Source organism: Muntiacus reevesi, chromosome 19, assembly GCF_963930625.1.
Source record: "Muntiacus reevesi chromosome 19, mMunRee1.1, whole genome shotgun sequence".
NCBI classification, from domain to species: domain Eukaryota; kingdom Metazoa; phylum Chordata; class Mammalia; order Artiodactyla; family Cervidae; genus Muntiacus; species Muntiacus reevesi.
In genome coordinates this window covers 45,103,010-45,130,398 of record NC_089267.1, presented here as the reverse complement: position 1 = coordinate 45,130,398, position 27,389 = coordinate 45,103,010, and the positions used below count along the sequence as shown (strand labels likewise).

Genomic DNA, 27,389 nt, shown 5'->3' with positions numbered 1-27,389 from the left:
TGTGCCTCCCTATTCTTTGACTGAAGCTGTCATCTGTTTTCAGGGTGCCTGCCTCTAACCAGCCTGACTATCTCCTTCCTGTTTTGTTATTTTCTTTTTTTTTTTAAACATATTAAAGAAGCTTATCTTTAGCTGTATGAAAAATAAGTGTAAATATTTCACATTTTAGAGGTCCTGTATACTTTCTGTCTTCTCCTGTCAAATATTCTTGATACACAAAATTACCAAATTAGTTTTGTGCAGGAAGCATGAATTGTTACCCTATACAAATTTTCATCCCTGTAGAAAATAGCTCTGCTGTATTATTGATATGGAATATTCCAGCATTCAGTGCTTTCCCTAACTTTTCTAAAGCAAGGAAGAAGTTGGAGCCTTAAGACATGTGTAGGCTCCATAGCATACTATATAGATGTATTATACAATATTTTAGAGATAATGCAAAATCTTAGATGCTAAACTCTTTCTAGAGGGAATAAAAGGAGTTACTTCAGCAGACATGTGAGCCTGAAGTGTTTAAAACTCAACTACAGTGATATTAAAATGGCCCGTCTTGGGACAAACAGCAATTTTTTTTACATGCTTCTAGTTGGCTATAATATGCAGGTTGGACAGGTAGCAATTTTGAATGGCTCATCTTAAAAGGAATGCAATTATTAAAGGATTATATGGTCCATCCTGCAAGACATTTGCTCATGTTAATCTTTTGTTTGCGGCCTTCTAGCTCCTCTTACACACTCTCTTTTATAGTTAATAGAAAGTATTATAGGTTAGGTCTTAGCCTAGTTTGAATGAAAAATGCTATTAGATAAAAGCTTCTTAAATGGCAGCAACACCATCTAATTTAGACCAAGTATTGTTTATTTGCTTTTTAGAATCAATGCAAATATAACATTTATTTACTTTATAGTCATATGTTGATATATATACAAAAAAGTCTATGGTTATAATTTATAACAAGATTGAAGTTATATAAATTCAGATTAGGTTCTAAACAACAATCCACCATGATTTTCAGTTCAGTGATCTTTTCATTGTCTGAAAATTATACCAGCTAGATCTATCAAAGCTGTCTCTTTCTATGTCCATCAGTTTATTAATAAGTAATACCATATTAGGAAAGATGGGCACAGTAGAGGAGAAAATAGTATGGACCTAACAGAAGCAGAAGATATTAAGAAGTGGCACAATACACAGAAGAACTATACAAAAAGGATCTTAATGGCTAGAATAACCACAGTGGTATGATCACTCACCTACAGCCAGACATCCTGGAATGTAAAATCAAGTGGGTCTTATGAAGCATCACTGTGAACAAGGTGAGTGGAGGTGATGGAATTCCATTGAGCTACTTCAAATTCTATAAAATGATGCTGTTAAAATGCTGCACTCAATATGAGAGCATATTTGGAAAACTCAGCAGTGGCCACAGAACTGAAAAAGGTCAGTTTTCATTCCAATCCCAAAGCAAGTCAGTGCCAAAGAATGTTCAAACCACTGCACAATTGCACTCATTTCACATGCTAGCAAGGTAATGCTCAAAATCCTTCAAGCTAGGCTTCAACAGTATGTGAACCGAGAACTTCCAGATGTTCAAGCTGGGTTTATAAAAGACAGAGGAACCAGAGATCAAATTGCCAACATCCATTAGGTCATAGAAAAAGCAAAAGAATTCCAGAAATACATCTACTTCTGCTTCATTGACTATGCTAAAGCCTTTGACTGTGGGGATCACAACAAATTGTGGAAAATTCTTCAAGAGATGCGAATACAAGACTACCTTACATGCTTCCTGAAAAACCTGTATGCATGTTAAGCAGCAGCAATTAGAACTAGACATAGAACTACAGGCTGGTTACAAATGAGAAAAGGAGTACATCAAGGCTATATATGGTAACCCTTCTTATTTAACTTATATGCAAAGTACATCATGAGAAATTCTGGGCTGGATGAAGCATAAACTGGAATCAAGATTGCTGTATCATCATATACACAGATGATGCCACTCTAATGGCAGAAATCGAAGAAGAACTAAAGAGTCTCTTGATGAAAGTGAAAGAAGAGAGTGAAAAAGTTGGCTTAAAACTCAACATTCAGAAAACTAAGATCATGGCATCTGGTCCAGTCACTTCATGGCAAATAGATGGGGAAACAATGGAAACAGTGAGAGACTTTAATTTTGGGGGGCTCTAAAATCACTGAAGATGGTGATTGCAGCCATGAAATTGAAAGACGCTTGCTCCTTGGAAGAAAAGCTATGGCCAGCTAGACAGCATATTAAAAAGCAGAGACATTACTTTGCCAACAAAGGTCTGTCTAGTCAAAGCTCCGGTTTTTCCAGTGGTCATGTATGGATGTGAGAGTTGGACTCTAAAAAAAGCTTAGCATCAAAGAATTGATGCTTTTGAACTGTGGTGTTGGAGAAGACTCTTGAAAGTCCCTTGGACTTCATGAAGATCCAACCAGTCAATACTAAAGGAAATCAGTCCTGAATATTCATTGTAAGGACTGATGCTGAAGCAGAACTCCAATACTTTGGCTACCAGATTTGAAGAACTGACTCATTGGAAAAGACCATGATGCTGGGAACAATTGAAGGCGGCAGGAGAAGGGAACGGCAGAGGATATGATTGTTGGACGGCATCACTAATTCACTGGACATGAGTTTGAGTAAGCCCCAGGAGTTGGTGTTGGACAGGGGAGCCTGGCTTGCTGCAGTCCATGGGGTCGCAAAGAATCGGATGCAATTGAGTGACTGAACTGAACTAGCTTTATGTAGCTTATAGAACTCAGTTGAGCTAATGTACTTGAAATTTCTACAGAGGGATGTGAATTGATAATTTAAGTGCTTTAAATATATACTAAAGTGATTTCAGATTGAGTGGAGAACTTTCGGATACTGAAGGAGGGAGCTACTTTCTTATTTTAAAAAGTTCACTTGGGATTGAGTTTAAGAGTTATTTATTGCTAGAAGTTGGAACAGTTTATTGAAATGAATCAGATAGTTGAGCTCGAGATAAAAATATTTTGAGAAATTAAAGAACTGATAGCTCAGATAAATGAACAGACAGATGGACTTCTTGGCCGCCTTTCATGAGCATATTTCCTAATTTATTGGCTTAGAATAAGTAAATATATTTAAATGAATAAAAATGCAGAAGAAAAATTCATCGTTTGGGAAGATATAGTTTTCTCTAAAAATAAATGGCTATATATGTGTGTAGAACAGTGTATATAAACACATATATACCCTGGAGAAGGGAATACAACCCACTTCAGTTTTCTTGCCTGAAGAGTTCCATGGACAGAGGAGCCTGGTGGGCTGCAGTTCATGAGGTCACAAAGAATTGGACACACTGAAGCAAATTAGCATACACGCAGGCATTCATATATATGCAAGTATATATTCATTCTCATTTGCCGCAAGTTAAAAACAATTCTTAATTGCATGACAAAACAAAGTCTTATTTGTGTAAATGCAATATAAGAAGCAGTGAGAGAAAAAAATTCTGATTAATTAGAAATGTTTTAAATTTTGAGAACACATAACTAATATAAATGTTATAAAGTATGTAAGCTCTGATATGATTATTTTTAAGACGTGAATTGTATAAAACTAACCTATTATATGCAGTTACAGAATTTAAGAATTAAGCAGAATTATTTAAAATTTAGTGTTTTGCAAAGAGTAAAAAAGCAGTGTATTTTTCTATATCCAAGAACAAAAGAAAGACATTATTTTAATCTAATGCATAAGTATTTTGTGTATGTTAAATAGTCTGAAGTCCCTCTTTGTACTCAAAATTATTATATAGAAGTTAAAATATTGTGAATTAATGGTACTTCCAGGACTCTTGGCCAATATAATTCTTATGCCATTTTCAAAATCCAAATGCTTAGGGAATTTTCTCTGGAAAGAATAATAGTACATTTTAGAAAATATTGTAATTTCCTTAAAATTATTAACTGTGTTCTAAAATTTTACATATAACATAGAAGGAACTAATATAAAGGAAAATAATTTCATAGGTTAGTGATAGAGAATTCATAATCTGATTTATATTTTACTGAACAGTTACTAATCTACTATTACTGTTTACTGCTACTTTCTACTAATCTAGTTTTATGTCATACAAATATAAGATGTCTTTAAATGCATGCTTTCTTAGTTAAAGTTAACTAGTACTCAATTTTGCCCAGGATTTTATTCTAGCATACAGTTTTAGAAGTTAAAGCTACTTCCTCTGCCCACAAAAGAAGACAAACATCACATACAGGATAGGTGGTAATAGAGTAAGGTTGGCTTTATACAAAATTCATCTCACTATGTAGTGTGTATTTTCTATAACATTTCTAACAACCACATATTGCATTGATATAGATGCAGAGATAATAAAATACAGTAGAGCTAAGATAAATATATAAGTAATATTAGACAAGGAGAGTTATTTCCTGATGTACAGTTGAAAGAAAATGATTTTAGGGAACAAGACTGGACAATATTAGTTTCAAATTTAAGAAAAGGTTTAAGGAATTGTTTTGAGCAAACAAAAAATGTTCCGTAAGCTGAATTTATCCCTCCTGTTTATATCCAGTGGCAGATTCTAAGAAATTATTAAAATAATTACTCAATCATACTATAAATTGATTATAAAAACAGTAGAAACTCATATGTGATCGGTGTAGCTTACTATAATGTCCAAAACAAGAAGCAAACTTGAATAGCCAGGTTGAGTCATAAGGAGGGCTACCGGGTAAATTTTCAAACATTGGTATTAAGGTATTTATTAATGATAAGGTTCACATTATATTATGTGTGTAAAAGTATTTGAAAGATGATCTACCTTCTTATATGTATGAAACTTATAAAATGCCTTTATCCAAACAATAGAATATCATCATTCTCTGAAGCTTATTCCGATGTTATTAAATAATATAAGGCAATGATTCTTTTTCTGGCATTAAATAAATGTGCCAAATGCTATTTTAAGTCTTAATATTCAAACTACGTAATAAGTTATATCATTAGTGTTTTAAGTTTTCTCAGCCATTGTTTATATACAAATCCATTAAATGTATCCATATTTTTTATAATATTCAGATAATCTTACAGTGGCTATGAATCAATGTTGCTGTGCATTACTTGTCCTAAATTCTTAACTCTCTGTGTTTTAAAATAAGGAAAGTTTTATTCATATTTATGAAAAGGTATTTTGATTGAATCACTGACAGTGTTTTACTGTGAACATAAAAGCTCTAAACATATTAGTGATTCATGCATTAGAGCATAAAATAAGTTAACCAGGTGCAAAACCCAAACTAATCTAATGTTTACTGTTTTTGCCTTAAGTGAAAACATAACAAATTAAATTTATTCTTCCAGCCTTAAATTGATAACAGATAGAAGATAAATAGATAAAGATGGCATGTCATCAGCTCTTATCAAATTAAGCAGGTGGATAATTTTGTGAATTTTTTTTGGTGATAAATATGTAGCATGGTTTTATACATTAGGCACATAGCCCTAAATCATAGTGTATATGTTTATATGACCATATTATATATTGAAATAACATGGCTTTCAGATGTTCTCATTTTCTAATTATATAAAAATTACAGTAACCACCTAGGCTTGCCTTTTAATTAATAGATTTTGCCATTTATCTTGAGGGCTTCCCCAATGGCTTAGCAGGTAAAGAATCTGCCTGCAATGCAGAAGACACAGGACTCGCTGGCTTGATCCCTGGGTGGGGAAGATACACTGGAGAAGGAAATGCAGTCCATTCCAGTATTTTTGCCTGAAAAATCCCATGAACATAGGAACTTGGTGGGCTACAGTCAAAAGTGTCACAAAGAGTCATAATTAAACAAATGAGATGGTTTAGAGCTTAAAGAATGCTGTAAACATTCTAACAAAATGATTGGATAGCCATAACTAAAGAGAGTGATAGTAAAATGCGACAGCTCACAAAACACACACACCCATATGCAGCACGTTATCACACACCCACATACACGTTATCAGGTTAATAATTTTTCAGGTATCTTTATGCATTGTTAGATGGCATTTTTCTTTTGCCCTTTAGGGGATTCACTTCACATGTAAGTATAGTGGTCCCTTCAGTTCAGTTCAGTTGCTCAGTTGTTTCCAACTCTTTGCGACCCCATGAATCGCAGCACGTCAGGCCTCCCTGTCCATCACCAACTCCCGGAGTTTACTCAAACTCCTGCCCATTGAGTCGGTGATGCCATCCAGCCATCTCATTGTCCGTCGCCCCCTTCTCCTCCTGCCCGCAATCCCTCCTAGCTTCAGGGTCTTTTCCAATGAATCAACTATTTGCATGAAGTGGCCAAAATACTAGAGTTTCAGCTTCAGCATCATTCCTTCCAATGAACACCCAGGACTTATCTCCTTTAGGATGGACTGGTTGGATCCCTTGCAGTCCAAGGGACTGTCAAGAGTCTTCTCCAACACCACAGTTCAAAAGCATCAATTTTTCAGCGCTCAGCTTTCTTTACAGTCCAACTGGCACATCTTGACCACTGGAAAAACCATAGCCTTGACCAGATGGACCTTTGTTGGCAAAGTAATGTCTCTGCTTTTTAATATGCTATCTAGGTTGGTCATAACTTTCCTGCCAAGGAGTAAGCATCTTTTAATTTCATGGCTGTACTCACCATCTGCAGTGATTTTGGAACCCAGAAAAATAAAGTCTGACACTGTTTCCACTGTGTCCCCATCTATTTCCCATGAGGTGATGGGACCAGATGCCATGATCTTAGTTTTCTGAATGTTAAGCTTTAAGCCAACTTTTTCACTCTCCTCTTTCACCTTTATCAAGAGGCTTTTTGGTTCCTCTTCACTCTCTGCCATAAGGGTGGTGTCATCTGCTTATCTGAGGTTATTGATATTTCTCCCGGCAATCTTGATTCCAGCTTGTGCTTCATCCAGCCCAGCATTTCTCATGATGTACTCTGCATATAATTTAAATAAGCAGGGTGACTATATACAGCCTTAACGTACTCCTTTTCTTATTTGAAACCAGTCTGCTGTTCCATGTCCAATTCTAACTGTAGCTTCCTGACCTACATACAGGTTTCTCAAGAGGCAGGTCAGGTGGTCTGGTATTCCCAACTCTTTCAGAATTTTCCACAGTTTATTGTGATCCACACAGTTGAAGACTTAGGCATAGTCAATCAAGCAGAAATAGATGTTTTTCTGGAACTCTCTTGCTTTTTCAGTGATCCAGCAGATATTGGCAGTTTGATCTCTTGTCCCTCTGCCTTTTCTAAAACCAGTTGGAACATCTGGAAGTTCTCGGTTCACGTATTGCTGAAGCCTGGCTTTGAGAATTTTGAGCATTACTTTACTAGAGTGTGAGATGAGTGCAATTGTGCGGTAGTTTGAGCATTCTTTGGGATTACCTTTCTTAGGAATTGGAATGAGAACTGACGTTTTCCAGTCCTGTGGCTACTGCTGAGTTTTCCAAATTTGCTGGCATATCGAGTTGCAGCACTTTCACAGCATCATCTTTCAAGATTTGAAATAGCTCAACTGGAATTCCATCACATCCACTAAGCTTTGTTCATAGAGGTGCTTTCTAAGGCCCATTTGACTTCACATTCCAAGATGTCTGGCTCTAGGTGAGTGATCACACCATCGTGATCATCTGGGTTGTGAAGATCTTTTTTGTACAGTTCTTTGTAGTCTTGCCACCTCTTCTTAATATCTTCTGCTTCTGTTAGGTCCATACCATTTCTGTCCTGTATCGAACCCATCTTTGTGTGAAATGTTCCTTTGGTATCTCTAATCTTCTTGGAGGAATCTCTAGTCTTTCCCATTCTGTTGTTTTCCTCTATTTCTTTGCATTGATCTCTGAGGAAGGCTTTCTTATCTCTCCTTGCTATTCTTTTGAACTCTGCATTCAAATGGGAATATCTTTCCTTTTCTCCTTTGTTTTTCACTTCTCTTCTTTTCACAGCTATTTGTAACGCCTCCTCAGACAATCATTTTGCCTCTTTGCATTTCTTTTCCATGGGATGGTCTTGATCCCTATCTCCTATATAATGTCACGAACCTCCGTCCATAGTTCATCAGGCAGTTTGTCTATCAGATCTAGTCCCTTAAATCTATTTCTCACTTCCACTGTATAGTCATAAGGGATTTGATTTACATCATGCCTGAATGGTCTAGTGGTTACCCCTACTTTCTTCAGTTTAAGTCTGAATTTGACAATAAGGAGTTCATAATCTGAGCCACAGTCAGCTCCCTGTCTTGTTTTTGCTGACTGTATAGAGCTTCTCCATCTTTGGCTGCAAAGAATATAATCAATCTGATTTCGGTGTTGACCATCTAGTGATGTCCATCTAGTGGTCGCTTAGAGCTAGAGAAACAGCCAATCACAGTGTTTGCGTTGTTGCCCTCTTGTCACTGCCATTTAAATGTGAGGGCTGTTTTATCTTCCATCAGGGTTATAGTAAACAAGGAAGAAATGGGCTGAAAAGGAGAGGTTAAACTGTATCCAGAAAAATCAGAGCCAGTTTAGGGCAGTTAACCATACAAGGAAAATAGACAGGAAGGTAGAAGCAGTAATTAATGTCCTCATGAGGAGGCTGGAACTATAGAAAAGTGCTTTAACTGGAGTCTCCCCTTTCTTGCCAATGTGGGGTGCCTGCCACAATCACAAAACCATTTGTCTCTATGCATATGGGTCAAGTGTTCAGGTCGAATTAATTATTATAATGATATTTCATCAGTAGATGTTTTATTTGTATTTATTTGATTAAACATATTTCATTATTGTAGTTCTAATTCCTATATATGTATATATCTCCTTATATATTGATATTTTCAAATATTTATGTATCTATCCATATATCCACTAAGTAAACAAAGGAAATAACTATACTTTGATCACAATAAAAATTTGTGCAAGCTAAACCAGTTTTCTAGTCCTCTAAAATACAACAGTAAGTAGTAAATGACAAATCTACACTAAACGATGCTCTATGAATGACACTTTTCAAAGTTCTTATCAACATCAAGTTTATGCAATTATGTTATTAGATCATAATTTAAATATGCATGTTGAAAGAAAATTGCTTAAATTGCATTATTTTGTAAAGTTTTTACACAAATTTGCTTATATATTTAAAGCCTATCCTATTTGTCCTATTTGAATAATTACTCACATTATTATTGTTGTTTAGTCACTCGATCGTGTTGGACTGTTTTGTGACCCCAAGGACTGAAGGCCTCCAGGCTCTTCTGCCCATGAGATTTTCCAGGCAAAAATACTGGAGTGGGTTGCCATTTTCCACTTGAGGGATCAAACCTTGTCTCTTCTGCAAGCCTCCTGCATTGCAGGCAGAGTCTTTACTACTGAGCCACTGGGCAAGTCCCAACCACTCATATAATATGGTGCAATAGTTAATGGACATAGTTTAGAAAGAATATTGAAACCCTGGATTATTAATATTGAAAGAAGCTGTAGTGATGACCTGGGGCAGCCTCCTAACTCTACAGATAAAGACAGTGAGGATGAAAGATAAGACATAGAGAAGGTGACAGATAAGAATGCTAATAGTGATGGAAAATTTTTCACAAGAATCATTTCTTTATCTCTCTATTTGTTCAACAGTGTCTGCATACATAGAGTCTTATGTATATGACATATATTTTAAATTTAAAACATTTCTGATGTCCATATTTAACAGGCAAAATATTTGTGAATAATAAAATTAAAATGATAAAATTGAATGCAATTAAATTTTAAGATTTTCTTGAAACTATAAATAATCTATAGCATACTTCTAGAGTTGCAAAAGATGATGTTGAACAATGACTTCTGATTCTTGAGGAGTTAATATACATAAATTTTGCACCCCTGTGGCAGTATTTTATAAATATTTCAGTGAATAGTTTAATACAGTGTAAAGTATAAAAGTACCCAGTGTATTGACTGAAGGAAAGACCTATAAATACACATAAAATTTTCTTTAAAGTTTTAAAGAGTTTAGGAAAAAAATATTTCTCTTTCTGTAAATGTAATAAAAGCTATCTGGATAGTTTTAGTCTATCTGCTACTGACTTCAAATGTGCTATTTTATAAGAGACTAAATTAAAGATTAACCTAGACATCTTTAAAGTGGTCATTATTTGCAACTTATTTGTTTAAACATTTTAATAAATATATTTAGATAATTGATTTTTTTACATTGACCTTATATTTCATCTTGAATCTAACCCAATGGAAGTCATTTTTCTTCAGCATCTGACATTTGAAGTGATGGTATCACACATTATAAGTAATACTGAACAAGGTGCCGCAGGATTATATATATGTGTATGTGTATATATACACAGGTACACACACTCAATAAAACAGTACTGTTACTGAGTACTTATTCTATTTCCAATATTGTTCTAATGGTGTACAATGTGTAAAATTAAAATGACATTCTCCCTTCTTTTAAACAGCATGCTATCTATCCCAGTTTAGACTTTAAAAGATGAGGCAAACTATATTAAGTAGGAGAAAAATGGAGATAGCATTTCAGATGGAGGAGATTAAAATAAACATAGTATGTCTTCTCCTATGAAAAGGCTTATTGTCCATTAAGTAGAAGTATGTTTTAATTAACTGACTGTAACAGAATACTTCAGCTGTAGGAACAGCAATAACAAAAATGTGGAGATGTTAATATGAATGTTTTATGTGAGATATTTATTGGTTTATTTGAATAGATTGTTAGATTTTTGTTGTGATGTAATTTAAGGAAACATGGAATTGGTTCCCTGGTGCCTCAAAGTTAAAGTATCCGCCTGCCAATGCAGCAGATGCAGGTTTGATCTCTGGTTTGGGGCGATTCCCGGAGAAGGAAATGGCAACCCACTCTAGCATTCTTGCCTGGGAAATTCCATAGACAAAAGAGCCTGGCAGGCCACAGTCCATGGGGTCGAAAAAGAGTTGGACATGACTTAACTAACCAACAGCAATAGGAAATATAGTGAGAAGGCTCAGCTTTCTAAAGCTTTGAAAATTGAACAGAAAAGTTTGGAAGCAATATTGATTTCTTGTAGGGTTTTGATGGCAGAACTAACAGTGTTAAGGTCCAGGAAGATTTACCTGGTAATCATATGTAGGATGGACAAGAGAGATGGTGTTAGGAGAGTCAAAAGTCAGGAAGACTTATTGCATTAGGGATAAATAAAGCCTAAGCTAAAATTTTAGTATTAGGGAATTGCAAAATGGAAGTAAAGGGCAAATTCAAAAGTTATTTTGATGAAAAATCCAGTAAACTTTGGTGATATGCTGAATAAAGACATTGAAGGGATGACAGATGACTTCAAGAATATTCATCTTGAGCTTTGGAAAATACCTAGATTATTTTTAAAATCAGTTGAGTATAGACATTGGGTTGTTTTGGTATGGGAAAGATGACCAGTTTGATTTTAGTTGTGCTGAGTTTGAGGTATGACTTTGCAACCAGGTGGAAATCTCTCATAGGCAGCTAGAAATACAGGATAGAGAGCTGATGAGATTTAACTGAGAATCAGATACATAGATGTTCAAGTTAATTTAAAGTCAGCATAGAATGTGCCAAGAAGAGAGCACAGGTGTGCAATTATATGGATAATAATGACCGTACAGAGAAACTTCAGCATTATAGTTTTTGCAGTAAGGAAGTTACTTTGGTTTAGAGTGTGAAGTCATGTTATTGCTCTCATTTTTGTTTTTTTTTTTCCAATCATCACTCTATTTGGGCATCTTCTGACACAGTGCTGACAGGCTAATATACTAAAATAGAATTTATCTACTTTTAACAAATATGGTCATAAATGTATGAATAACAGCTAATTCTTACTCCTTAAGATATATTTAATTAAACTAAATATATTTTGTTGAATTGCGTTTATTTTTAAAAATCATCTTTCTAAATTGCCCACTCATATTATCTCCTAGTTTATGTAATAATGATTTCCAAATGTTTTGTTCCTTTCATTTCTTTCTTAACCATAGTTTAACTCCATCCAATTTCAAAACCTCACCACATCATATTACATTATGAAACTTTTTACATCTGAGCATTGAAAACACAATACAACCTTAACTAATATCCTGCTCATTAATGATTTGGAAGGTAACTAGAATTAACTATAACCATGAAAGTCTTTTCCTTAAAAACTGATTCTTGTAGTCTTTAATGTGTGCACAATTAAAATATTCCAGTATGAGCTTGTATGATTCATAATCCAATGCACACACAGTCACTTCAAGTAAAACAAATTTAATTTACTGAATAATAAGAACTATTTCAGGATATGTGTTTGTTATTGATGACTATCAACATAAAATATACAGTATTAACTGCTATAGAATATCAATCATCTGTTTTTGTCAAATAAATTATTTAGTTTATATAAACTATTTATTTGGAATGATCACAGAACTAATTTTCTGGCAAGGGATAGTGTTTGGAATTAATTATGAACCTAATGTGGCCTATTTGGTAGTAAGGATTCAGAAAACAAAAAGCAATCAAATAAATTAAAAAAAAAAACACCTGAAAGTAAAATAATATTCCCCGAATATAAGCAGGTCATGCCCTTTAAGCAATTGCTCAGAATCACTTTTGATTGTTGGTGGAGCCTACTACTAAGATACCGCTGTTTTATTTGCTATGGAGTAAAGCTGTTCGTGTTTGAGGAAACTGTCTCTATCTTAGATGTTCAGAACCATAAAAGATAACAGGGCAGGTTAAATTTTAGGATGACAAGTTGATTTTTACAAAAGTTTCTTGTTGGGAACCCCTGTGTTTTCTACAGATGTCAGAAAGAGACCCCAGCAGCACCGTGTTTGACATAGTACTTTCCCAAAGTCATATGGCATTATCTGATCATGATTTATAGTATGCACACAAAAATATTTTAAGTTTACTTCTTGACATTTTCTTTTCTGAAATCAAAGTTAATTAAAAATAAATTATTTTGAAAAATAAGCGCCTACCCTAGAACACTTTTTTCCTCTTCCAATATGCTAAATTAAATTCCCTTAACTTGATTTATTTCATTTTAAAGATACTGTGATGGTTCACAGAAATTGCTGAGGCTCCTGCTTTTAGTGTTTTTCATGGATTCAAAAATATAACTTTCCCTGACAGTGTAAGAGAAGCAATATTATATTCACTTTCAAAATAGCTAGAATTCAAGTGGTGATGGTAAAATTATAGAGAAAAGATAATATTGTAAAAATACTTTAAATTTAGGTGAATTTGAACTTTCCCTAAGGATTTCATATCTATGCATGTATTATTAAATTTTAACATTTATAATATTTTATCAGGTTTATTCAGGTGGTAAATTTAAAAACTGACATTCTTCTGCAATATTTCTAAATAGAAATCAGAGAGTAGTTAATGTCTTTGTTAATCAAAATGTGATCTTTTGTTGAAAAATTTGGGAATATTTTTTGTACTCCAGTGACATCAAGGCATTAACTAAATCTTAATTTTTGAATGCTCTGAATGTGCAAGAATTGACTTTACAGAGTGCAAGATATAAGTATGCTAAAAAGTGATAAAATAAAAAGTCTTTTTTGATCCCTGACGAAAATCAAGCTGTTTCTCACTGCTATCACAGGGAACTGAATTAGAACATAAGAATTCCCTTTTCCTTTTTGATGGGGTATGATAAGGATTGGACACTGCAAAATAAGATAAAAGGGACTTGATTGCACAGCTGACTCTAGCCTTCTGTGTGTCTTGGGAAGATCCCTGATCTAAATCTCAGCTTTTAATAATAATAATGACGTTAACATTGTCATTCTCTCTGGTCATTTGTGGCAGTTCAGAATACAGCTGCACTTGTTTTTGTAACTGGCAAGTATGACAGAAACTGATATTATTGCTATTAATTCTATATTTCATTTCTAATAGTGTTTTGTTTAACCTTGACTTATTTTGAGCAAATCAATTGGTTCTTTGGTGCCTTGCTTTAAACTCTTCCTACTACAAGGCAACCCTGCTTTTCAGAGACTTTAAAAGTTCCCATGTTATGCCTGCTCCCACCAGAGATGTCATCAAAATGGTGTACTTTCAATAAATACGCATGCTTTGTCCCTTTCCTGGATTTTAATCTGTTTTTCTGTCCAAGTATGGGAGCTCTTATAGCTAGCTCTCTTCAGGGCATTTCTGAATTAAACTAATGGGGCCTTCAACTCCTAGAAATGGAGTGACCTTAGTGCCTCTCAGTCCATTTAGATCCAGTTTCTAGAAATATTCTCACATTTATGGCTATTTGCTTTAATTCTGGGGATGGTTATGACATCCACTTCCATGTTCTGCTTCTCAAGTAAGTGCCAAATACACTGGTGGCTTCATGCTAACCTATATTGGTGCAAATCTACCCTGATCACCTCTTTTGACCAAGTATGTCATTTAAATGTATCAATAAATTATATCATTTATGTGCAGTGAATAGCTGAACATAGCTGAAGAGGGGACTGATTCTTGGAAAATTCAGAATTTTGACTGAAAACATGGGTTATAGTTATTCTGTGAACAGTTTTAATGTATATTGATTTTTTATGTAGCATTTACTTGCTTCTCATTTTTTCTCTAAACAATCCAGCATCACCTGTCACTTGATTATTAAAAAAAAAAAGGAGAACAAATTTGGATTCCATAACCTTTCTTATTCAGAAGGACAATTTTATGTTCTCCTGAGAATTCTACATTTTATTCAGTAAAATGTATCAATCTTGGACCATCATTTAAAATAGTCTATTTTCCCCACTAATCAAATAAGTAATATTGAAGATTTGAATAACAAATTGTAGATTTTCAAATTATTTGGGTGTGAAACTGAAAAGTATCAAAAGATCATTTGTTATTACATCCTCAGTTTAATTATACGCCCCTGAAAAAAAGTCAATATGTAAATAGTATATAATGCTGAAAAAATTGTATTTTCATGCTAGAATGTTTGTTTATACTTGATTTTGGAAATGGTATGTCTTTTTTGTTTAAAAAATGTTTCCGTTAGAACATTGTTTAATTCCCCTATTACAACCAATTTAACCCAAGTTTAAAATGAGGTGAAGAATTGCTGTCTCAGTAAATAATTAAGCAGAGTAAAGAAGAGCAAAAAATTCATAATATCACAGTTACTTCTGGTGAATTTTCAAAAAGATTTGCTTTGAATTTATGATGCAGATGAAAGCTGAGGATTATTATGATATAACAATGATGATGAACTTATGTTGAATTTAAATCCTGAAATATAAATGAGACACTTTGCAGAAAGGTCACTGCAGCTTAAAGAAACAGCACAAAAATAGTGTCCAGATATGTGAAAGTATATAGCTCATTGGTTTAAAATAATATGTAATATAAAAATCATTTGTGTTCTCCACATTGGTTGTGATAAAATTTGCCTCTGCTATAAAATATGTTCAAATAAAAGTTAAATTAGCATTTTGCATAATATGGTAAAAGTATTTCCTCAATGAGCAGATTATTTCATATATAATCTAAATTATTTTTTATATAAGATTCTAGAGTAAGAAATCATTAAAAGATTATACACTTTTAGTTAACATTTTTGTAGCACTGTATAGTCTGCAAAGTGCTTTGCATATATTATCTCTCATGCTTAATTTAGTTTTTTTGCTCTTCTTTAGAAATAAATCTTCAACTTAGAGAGATTTAGCAATATGTCATCAAGTACAGAATATACATGTGGCTGAAACTCAAGTTTTATAGTCACCAATCCTGTAGGCATTCTGTTAGGCAGTTTTTAGGCACTAAAATAATAAAAATATTATTTTTATTTTAAAATAATTTATTTTAAATTTATTTTAATAAGTAAAATATGAATAATGATAATTATATTGATAAACAGCCTATCTAAAAGGCCTCATAAAATTTTGAAAATACAAAATTAGTATATGAAATGCCAATAGTAGAGCACAAGGCAAAATGTAATATATAGAGATTTGAAATAACTAGGCTTTGGAAGAAAAGTAAGCAGTATGGAATTTCAGAAAGGAGGAGCACAGACACATGGCTGAGTGAATAGACTGAAGGGAAGAGGATTTTTCTATTAATAAGAACAGCATAAACAAAGTGAGACAACTGGCCAGTCTACATATTAGTTTGAATAAGGTTAAACACATTGAGTCATATTATATAGAACATTGAAATTCAGACGCATAGAAGGTTAAACCTGATTCGGTATTTAGTAGAATTGATTTGTTCTAGACAACCGGAGTCACATGGTGCAAAACTTAATGTGAAGACAGTTTGCAAAACAAAATAGAGAAAATAGGAAACAAGTAGGAACTGAGTCCTAAAACCATCTACTCAACTGAGATGAAAGTGTATGGATGGAATAAAACAAAGAGGCATTATAAAGCAAAAGTTGATATAGCTTAAGTGTATCACATTTGTTTGTATTTAAGGAGATAGATTAAAATAAAATGGAAATAAGCTTTTAATCTCAACTCAGAGAATTGCTGCATCATTATAGAGCTAAAAAAAAAAGTTGAAGGAGAGTTTGGTAGAAGTTTTTGGTTTTAGTTTTAGGCATTTTAAGTATAAGGTAATGGTGAGCTGTCGAAGTTGGAATATACAAAAATGGATGGAAATGCTTTGAGAGAAAATTTGTGGCTATAAATTAAGAGGATTTTGTAATTATCAGCACAGGAGTTCAAGCAGCGAGTGTGTTAAGTCATTAAAGAGGGAGGAAAGATCTGAGAGCCATGATTTAGCCAAAAGGAATCTCCTGTTAGTGGAGCAGAGAGCAAATAATCAGGAGAACACATCACAGAAGTTAAAAGAGAGGATATCAAAGGGCTGGCGTTCAGTGAGAATTTCATTAGAAGCTGCAAAATGATTAAGTGATAGTCTTAAGGAAAAAGATGCATTCAAAATGACTTTTACATAGATGGAAGCATAGGGTGAAGGAGATATTAGGTGTAGAGAAATAGGATTATAATTTTAGATGTATAGCCAGAAATTGAAAAGGAAAGAGAAGAGAGGTTAAAAGATCATCAGAATAATTCAAATATGCTTTAGATGACCACTAGGTTTAACACTTTTGCTAGAAATTGTAGGAGACACAAGATTAATCAGACACTGCATTTGCATGTACTCATTCACAATTAATAAAAGAGGGGAGATATGTGTATTAAATTATAATGAAGAAACCAGGCTATCATAAATGTAACGAAGTTTTTAGAACTATAGATCTCTAAAAATGAGCAGAGAACCTGAGTCATTCAAGTACTGATTATGCTTCTTTAACAAAGATAGCCAAAAATACAGTGTTTGATTCAAAAAGCATTTATTTCTTCGACTCTGCAGCCAAGAGGAGTGTAGTATAAGGGTCATGAGCGTCTCGGTCATCCTCAGCCCAGGGCTTCTAAAAATCTGTAGTCATCACCATTTCCTAAAAGATGAAGAAGGCAAAGAGAGTCCAAGGCAAATTCTTAAAAACAATTATCAGAAGTTATACACATCACATCTGTTCATATTGCAAAGGCTCATATTTAGTTGCATTCAAGGGAAGAAAGTATAGTTGTATTAGGTGGGCATCAATGTTCCTAGTAAAACTCAGGCAGAACAATGAATACTTAGGGGTACTTACCAGTCTCTACCTTAGATACTTACTCCAAGAAAAGATCAGGAGAGGTAAAACTAAATGATGGCAGTGAGTTGGAATTGAAGGGTGGGTGTAGGATTTGAATAATGGAGGGAGTAGAGAGGGTATTACAGGCTAAAGGACAGGATGGTCAAAGAAATGGTAAGAATCAATATAGGATTTGGGGGGGAAGTGGCCAGAGGCTGGCGAGTAGGAAAAAAAGCAGTAGAACATAATCCTGAATGGTATTATGGATCACAATGCAGAGGATCTTAAATTCCATGCTTAAATGTCTGGGTATTTTGTACGTAGGCTGTAGACATGATTGAAATTTTGCTTTTAATAGGGTTGTATCATTTAAAAAATTATTCTACATGAAAATAAACTGGGAAGCAATATTTAGAGCTTTTCAATTTGGAATGCAAAGTGGAAAGACCGTCTCGGAGACTATAGCTACAGAATATCAACAACCTGAACTGGTATTAATGCCAATGAAAATAAACAGGGAAGGAGGAGAGGTGGAAATGAAAGTCTTTCTGTAGGTAAACTGAAATAAATTGAGAACTGTTTGGAGGTCAGTGTTAGGAGAAAAGGAATGTAAAGAACTGAAGCTGACTCTAAAGTGTTCAGGATAAGCGAACTAAGGACTAAGAGCAGGACCTTTGTAACCTGATTTGGGAATGTCAGCAGGTGATGCTATTGACAGAGATGGAGAAGACAATAAAAGGGAAGGATTAGGGAGAAAGATTGTGAGTTCATATTGAACATATTAGCATTGAAAAGTCTATTATCTGGCCACTGGAAATTCACTTTAGATCTAGGAAGTGATTAGGATTAAATATAGATTTGAGGTGATTGAAATTTTTCTGATGGGCAGAAAAAAGTGTGGAAGTCAATAGAGTTTTTAAAAATGGTGAGTCAGAAGAATTAGAAGAAGAAATATTAATCCATATTGACTCAAGATCTGTTGGAAATACAAAGGAAAGTGTTAAGCATAGCAGTTAATCTTAGATGGGAGAGGTAATTCAGCTTAGGAAAAAAAAAAACAGACTGGAACTATAATCAGAGCTGTGTTGACTTCAGTGTGAGGGAGATAAACAAAGGATGGTGCAAGGCCAGTGAAGTGTGTGTGTGTGTGTGTGTGTGTGTGTGTGTGTGTGTGTGTGTTGAAGGTTAACTTTTATCACACCATTAGAAGAATGTTACTGCATCAAATGGAGACAGAAGAAAAGCTTTCCGAGTGTCACCACGAAGAACACATGGCAAATTCAAGTTAGATAGCATTTTTGTTAGGCTAATTCTATCTCTTTTGGGGCCACTGGAGATCTTCATGAGAAAGTAACAAGCAGACAGAGTGGAGAAGGTGAAAGGTGTAGATAATTTGAATTTAAGTATTAGTTTGTCATACATTTTTTCCTTTCTTTCAATTAAATATGTGAGAATCACTCACTGCAGTAGTTATTAGTCTCTGGAAACAGTGTATTTCCAGATTCTTCCTCCATACCTTTTCCATTTCCCCTTCCACTTTCCTCATTTCTCTTTCCCTGTCTTCCTTCCTTCCTTTCCTACCTTCTCAGAGTTAAAAATATATGTATATTTTTATATGTACATGTATAAATATATATGCATGTGGAGAGGAAGGGCAGAATCCTCCAGATTTATACCTCCATTTCTGCAACCCCCCAAAATACATCTCCCTCTGCCCATTCCATGGACTCCCTTGAAGCACTTATAAAATTCAAGGGCTCATGGGATTCTGTGTGAAAACCAGAGATCTTGATTAGCCAGGTTTTATGTGCTCACTCTCTGTGGTTATGTTTTTAGGACTTGTTATGTACAAAAATTAAATTCAGCTTTTACAGACGAGCTTTATGTTTATAGCTGATATACTGTCAACAGTAGGAAAAGAAAAGTTTAATTATCCAGGAGTCAGAATAGGAGTCAGAACATGTAACTACAGGCAAAGTCACATTTTAAAATATTTATTATTTGAAAATAGAGTTTATATAACTTGTCCAAGGTCATGGAGATGCATGGTTCACCTGCAGAGCCTGTGATCTGGTTGCTAGATTTATAGTAACTATTGTTACTATATTGTTACTATGTATATATATACACATATATATAGTTACTGTAGTGTCTGTTGTTTATAGATAGTTAATTGAAAATTAATAATATTTTGCTTTTTAAAAAAGACAGTCTTGGATAAAGTTTGATGACCAACATTCTAATACTTTGAAGTACTTTTAAAAATGTATATAACTAAAAAAAATGTATATAACTATTTTTACTAGGGTAAAAGTAATAAAGGAATTTAAATAAAAGTAAAATGTTTACCACCAAAGCTAGTGCTACTTCAGTCAAACATAACAAATCAGATCAGAATGTTTAATTACTATCCAATCAACCTTTCTGTTCAGTGTACCAGTTTAACTTAGAGACCCAAACAAAACATTCCTTCATTTGTCAAGGATAGGCTATTAAAACAAGGGTGTTCTAAAAACTGCATTAGGAAGATGTAAATGGTTTGTTTGATCTTCTGAATTTTAATATGTCAGAAAGATTATTGTGAAGAAAATTGGGCTTTCTGAAGTGACAGATACATTATACATTATTCAAATAACCTTGATTGAATGCAAGATTTTTTAATGCTTTCATAAAGGGCACGCACACTAATTTTGATTTGTAAAAGAGTGGCTTTAAAATTTGAGATATAAGGGAAAATATTTTGTTAGTTTATTTTTGATAGTACCATTAATTGAAAAATATATCTGGCTTATAACTAGGATAAATTATGTGTACACATGACAACTTATGAGTTTCTTGGTTTAAATTTTTTAAGAGATTTTGTTTATATTTCTAAAACCATCTATAATTGGCCTCAAAAATTAGATTAATTTTCTTTGTCTTAAAACAGTGATTCAAAGTAATTGTAGATTTGAAAACAAATAATATGTGGATACCAGTCTCTGTGTGCATTCCTGCTTCTCACACTGCTTTGATATCTGGCATATTGCCAGCCTCTCTGAAACATATAATGAAGTCAGGAGCATATATCAGAGTGTAGCTCATTCTGCTTTGGTTTTCTGTTTGGATTTGAGTTTGTCACACATTAAGATATAAATCCATGGTACTCTATTCTTATATAAAAAATAATTATTCACTGATTATTTCATCTCTTTCACTTTGGTAGTCTCTACTATATCATAAAAAATTCTCAAAGTGATTGTGTATGATTTCTTCTGTCTTTAGCAATTTTCCATAGTTTTAAAAATGTTTATTTCATACCTGTTTATTTTCTTCTTTAATGAATTTCTAGTCTTTAAAAAAAAAATTTGTTAATCCTGCTCTTGAAAATTCTACATCTTAAAAATCTTTGTTTACTGATACATAGATTTTTCTCTTATGTCATATATGGTAAAGAAATGCTACTAATCATCTTAGTATGTAATCAGCTGATAAGGACAGGTATCTTTAAAACCTAGAACTTGCTGTCATGAATATGGAATTGTACTATAAAAGTGCTGATTTCTGGTTTCTGCTTAATCTTACCTGTCTTTCTGTTTCTTTTGCAGCAAAAATACTGGATAGAATGTCTTCTTACTGCCATTTAAATATATTCTTTTCTTCTGTCAATTACCACAGGTTTAGTCCCTATGAGTGGTATAACCCACACCCTTGCAACCCTGACTCAGACGTGGTGGAAAACAATTTCACCTTGCTAAATAGTTTCTGGTTTGGAGTTGGAGCTCTCATGCAGCAAGGTATACGATTCAGCCTGCTATTTCCCTTGGGCACCATGTCCCACTCTTTGCTGGGGGTGACAGCTCTCGCTGGCACAAGTCGCTTGCATGGGTGCCTCTCTGCATGTAACCATAATCCAGCTTCTCCATCTATCTGATGCATTTAGGCATTCTCAAATCCCATCCAAGGGAGATTCTGAGAAAATAGTTAGCTTTGCAATTGCACATAAAGTATATCATCTAACTTTCTTAACCTACGGTAGATACATTATCTCATAGATAACCAAGCTAACCTGATCCATTAGCTAGAAGCTGCGTTTAAAGCACTATTAAGATTGCATCTTCTTGAGACAAGAATACAGTGTATTGCTCCTGTTTCCTGTTTCATTTTGATGTAAAAAATTCCCTTTCCTATCAATTCTTGATGACTAGATGCCTTTATATTGCATGATTAGTAAATCTACTGCATATAAATTTGTAAAAATAAAATATTTAACCATTTAGAGTTACCTTTACAAGTAAAATATTAGCTGCATCTGATAGTATATAAGAATATAAAGTATTGCATGCTGAGAAGTGCATGCAAAAATACTCTTTCATAATTATTTAAAAATTATAATATTAATGTTAAAAGTAAAGGCTACATTTCTTAGAAAATGACATAATACATGCAATATGTTTTAATGGTATATTTATAACTATGAATTTATTATTTTAGTCTCAGTTCTCCCAAGCTAATTTTTTTATTTTTGCTGCTGTGATTTCTTTTATTAATCTTTTAATATTTATATAAAGCTCAGTAAATTAATATGTCAGACCTGCTACTCAATATAAAGGATTTCAAAACCAGACTATTTTTTGCATTTAAAATGTAATATTTTTAAGTTTTAAAATTTTGTAAATAAAGCAAAATGCCCTTTAACAACTGACAGTGACCGGATTAAGGAAAGAAAACGTACTTATTTATAAGAGTTACCATACCCATATAAGGGTTTACCTTAAATTTTACTGGTGTATTTATGATCCACATTGAAGAAATTCATTTGGCAATTTCATTACAGAACTGAAGAAGAGAAAATTTATTGTTAAGTTATAAATTGTTGTTAATAAAATAGGTACTTTGCTTTTGCATGTTTAATATTATGCATAAATCCATTATTTCTGTTTCATTTATAAACTGCTTCCTAAACTAAAAGTAAATATTTACATATTAAAAGGAAAAATTAACTTAAATTCATGTTGCAAGCAATCCTACTAATGAGATAATTTTTGCTTTTAAAAATATGAACATCCAGATATATAGCCTTATAGGTATTTAAATCTGAAACTTGAAAGTTCAGAGAACTCTTACATAAACTAATTAAGCTTGTGGCATCTCTCTCTAAATAAAATGAATAATTATTAACTGTATTTGCCCTTTCGTACATTTTGGGTCCAGTGGCTTTTTTCCCCCCTTAGATTTATTTACAGTTGGATGATAATATTGGAGTTCTTTTAAAATATAAAAGTGAATAAAAATACGTCATATGAAACAGGCGTCTCTTCCAAGTAGCACTGGATTATGTGATTTACCCAGGAACATTGCTAGTAACCTACTAATAACTAACCTTGATAGCCTGGAACAAATTATTCTCATCATAAAGATCTAACCATAATAAAGTTTTTAAAATTATTTTTCCTACCACTTTGAAAAATAGGATATTATTTTTATGTATAATTTATGAAGTATTTGGATGTTTTTGAATTTCAATATTGGTGAGATGAACTTGATATTTATAAAATCTAGCAATTAGAAATAAAATTATATCTAATATCTCTAAAATGATGACAAGCAATCCAAGCAATGAAAAATTCAAATGTACATTTGCTTTGCCACATAACTACTTCACTGCTGGTGGATACATGAAAGAGGAACCCATACTATTCTGGCTGATGCCTAGCTCCCCAGGAATTAGTGGGATACAGTGCTGGACATGACGTTACCTTGAGTACATGACAGTCAGCCCCTAACCAGGCTCTGATTCACAGCCTAGGAGCTATTCACTTTAAGTCCTTGGGTAAGATATGAACTTGTGGTAATTGGGCCATTTTTTGTCGAATGTCTCCACTGTTCTTTTCTTTCCCAGTCTTGTTTGACTTTATTGGTGTTGTTGTTCCAAAAAAAAAGAAAAGAAAAGAAATGGTAGACTGGGCAGCCAAAGCTGCTGGCCATGGTGGGAATATTTTAGTGTTTCGGTGTCCAAGTGTGTGTCTGACAGGGCCTAGGAGCAACTCCATCAGAAAGGTACTTTTCTGTTTTATTTTGTTTTGTTTTCCTTACAGAGTGGTAGGCAAGAGTCTGGAGCTGGAGTTGGCTGTCATGTCCAAGTCTGTCTGCTTTCTAAAATGTTGTTTGTTTGTTTGAAATTGCAAGGGTAAGATGAACTGCAGTATAAGATGGGCTGTTTTGCTAGAACCAAGTCATGATACTACTTCTTTTCAATGGTAGCATGAATAATTTGTTGTATGTTTAATGCATAAAGAGATATGTTATCTTACTGTATTCGTTATTATATTTTAAAATATATAAAACATGGAGTCCATCTTTGCTTCATTCCATTTTACTCAAGCCTTATTAAAATTAATTTACTTGTAGACAGTACTTTCTTGATTATAGGTTCAAAATGATGAAGGGTAAATAGTAATATATATACATAATTTTTGTATAATTTTCATATTTAAAAAGTTTTACATGCTGATATTTATACATTTACATATTAAGGCTGTAAATAACATGGTAAAACTAAAAGACAATTTAAAAAGTGTTAGAATTTTAATGTATAATCTAAATTAATTAAAATTAATAATAATCAAAGGCAAAATGTAATGATCAGATCTCATTCTTTTATTAAAACCATGAGCAGGCAACTCCAGCCACGTATTGTACTATTACTATGAAATTTGTATATGTGTGTAAAAATAAATTTATGCCAATTTATTTGTTCTTATTCTGATTTCCCTCACTGAAGCTAACTATAGTGACAGGAGACATTTGTTCATGCATAAAAAAATAGTTTGCTACCTATTTTAAAATAAACACTGAACTGAAGCCCCCTGGCTCACAAAATGTGGATAACTGAAATTATTTTCATACATTACTTTTTAAAATGGCAGTATGGACAAGATTTTTGAGCTTCATGCACATGAGTAATGAAATTTCACATAAATAAAGCTTTTAAGAAATGGATCAAAATGTACATTAAGTCATTTCTTCTAAAACCTACTTAACTAACAAGAATATGAAAATCTATAAAAGTAGTTTATAAACAGGAGAGATATTTCTCGATTCTAATGCTATTTTTATAAAGGTTTAGATCATTAATATGTGATTCTTATTTTATACTGTCTCAGGTAGAGCTCCAGTCTCCTGTCACTATATGTAAACACAGATGTCCTAAGAGACATGCTACCTGAAATTAGCCTCTGCTCTCCCAATGGTTGTTCCTTGCTTACTAAAGTGATATGTAAATCTATGATTTAAGCTTTTATTACACAGTGATTCCATTCTTCCACTATGACCAAAAGTACCTGACTGCTGATCAAATTCTCTGTATTCGTCTCACCTTTCCCCCCCAATCTTTGTTAGGTTCTGAGCTCATGCCCAAAGCGCTCTCCACCAGGATAGTGGGAGGCATTTGGTGGTTTTTCACACTTATCATCATTTCTTCGTATACTGCTAACTTAGCCGCCTTTCTGACAGTGGAACGCATGGAATCCCCTATTGACTCTGCTGATGACTTAGCTAAACAAACCAAGATAGAGTATGGAGCAGTAGAGGATGGTGCAACCATGACTTTTTTCAAGGTAAGTCCTACTGGTTATCTAAAATTTATGTATTAAAATGACAGAATACAAACCTTTTCTTGTTAATGAATGTAAAAGCATAGGAACATTGTTATTTGTAGAGAATAATCAATAGCATATCTCTCATGGGATGGAGACATATTCAGCTAAATATATGGTCATCAAGGCAAATCATTTTAATACTTGCAAATGGCAAGGAGTTGTTGCTTTATACGTATTTCATCTTTGTTTGAAGGAAAATCTGTTCAGAAGTAACATTATTTTCCCCACCAAGGTTTTGTCATTGAATGTAAATAGATAAAGTAATATATCTACTGAAAATTGAATAGTGGGAGAGTCAGACTCTACAAGGTGTGGATATTCCAGAAGAATAAAATGATTACTTGCAAGAATGTTTTCCATACAAGCATTTCTTTCTGTTAAGATGGAACAGGTTTTACTTGTTGAGAGCCTACAGAAAAACAAGGAAAATAAGCACAAACAGTTTCCTATTCACTGGACAATCATCATCTAATATTCTGGAAGGCGTAGAATCTCCAAATGGGCTACTCCATTGGCATGCAGTGGTTTCCAGTGGGGAAGTCTGTTAAACATTTAAATGGAAATTATGGTGGCACCAAATTCCAGGCGCAGAGCATCTTGTCCTCCTTTTTAATATTCAGATTGTCTCCTTACTTCCACTAATCTCATTGGGTCAGAGTAGAGCCAATGAGGAGATTCCACTTTAGGGACTCAATATCATGTCTCAATTTATTTTCTATTTTACTATTTTTATATTGTTTGTAGTTTAGCAAAGTTTTAAGCCTTGGTATTTTCCTTCATTGTTTACACAAATGCAATTGGCAGTTCAAGTGGGCAGAAGTGGTAGATTGTTTTTCTCTGTAAAAAATAATTGACTCAAACTATAAAAATTATTTCAACCAAACCTCCAGTAAGCACCTACCAAGTACCAGAAATTGTGCTACACCTTGGGTATTCTAGAGCAAATAGTATCTAATTCTCACTGTTAAGACACATAGTTTGTTGGAGACAGGATCAGCGATCATATAACAGGATTTTATATGACTTAACTTGCCAAATAATTATATAATTTTCTTTGTAAAATTCTTGCCAAATTAAATCAGCTTTTTGGGGGGTTCTGGAGATCACCAAATGCCTAAAGAATGAGATCGATTGAATGTTTTAGTCAAATCCACATAATTCTTAAAATTAAATTGCTTTCAAAGAGAATATTTTTAATGGCTAGCTTAAAGATTGGATGCATATTTTACATTTAATTGGAAAATTATGATCATTTAATCAAATTTATTGAATAATCAAGTATGAGCAAGTCGTTGAGATAATATGGTGCTATTTGATTATATTAATTGCAATTGATCATTTTTCCCAATTGAGTATTAAATTTTAATAGAGACTGTTTTTCTTATAAAAAAACCTTTTTTTTAATAAAAAAGGAGACTAGCTGTTGACAATTATAAATGTATATCATCAGTGTCAGTAACTTTGTAGAGAGTGAATATGTGGTCCATTTAAATTATCATAGTATTCAATGGACTTTTGAAGTTGAGTTTGTGCAATAATGCATATAAAATACTAATGCAAGTGATCTGATACTAGAAGTAATTATTTTAGCCTCACAAATACTTCAAATTTTGCTTTTATTTTCTAGCTTACTCACATACCCTGTTTCAAAGCTCTTGTGTATTATAGCAAGGTACACCTCTGGAAAAATCACTGTTTGAAAATTTTCACCTCTTCCCCATCTTTGAGCTTATTTCTCCCTTTCTTTTCTTTACAATCTTTCTCGTCTTCTGCTATGCTTTTTGTTGCTGTTGTTGTTTTAGTTCAGTTGCTCTCTTGCAGTGTCATTTTACCTAACTTCACTTTTCTTCGCTGCTCACTTTTCTTCTTGGTCTTTCATCTCTGGTTTTCCTTTCTCACACATGGGAGTGCCTCTAGCACCCAGAGAAAATTGATGTGAAACAACTTTCTGTTTCTAGCAGCACAGACTTTCTTTCTGTAAAATTGAAACCTTTGGGAATGTGCGATAGTCACAATAAAAACCACACAGTGATAATCGCTAAGGTGACAATTATGTTGTTAGTTTTATCACATGCTGACATCTTACTACTGAAACTTGAAAAGGCATTAAAATTTGAAAG

At 33.4% G+C, this 27,389-nt stretch overlaps 1 protein-coding gene across 4 annotated transcripts in view; it reads left to right on the top strand.

Annotated features, from left to right (window-relative positions):
- GRIK2 (glutamate ionotropic receptor kainate type subunit 2) overlaps positions 1-27,389 on the top strand; it is a 721,691-nt gene that overhangs the window by 571,990 nt on the left and 122,312 nt on the right. For all 4 annotated transcript variants that reach the window (XM_065911321.1, XM_065911322.1, XM_065911323.1 and 1 more), the window contains exons 13-14: positions 21,287-21,405; positions 25,010-25,227. In XM_065911321.1, the coding sequence (XP_065767393.1) occupies positions 21,287-21,405; positions 25,010-25,227 (337 nt within the window). The remainder of the gene's footprint in view (positions 1-21,286; positions 21,406-25,009; positions 25,228-27,389) is intronic.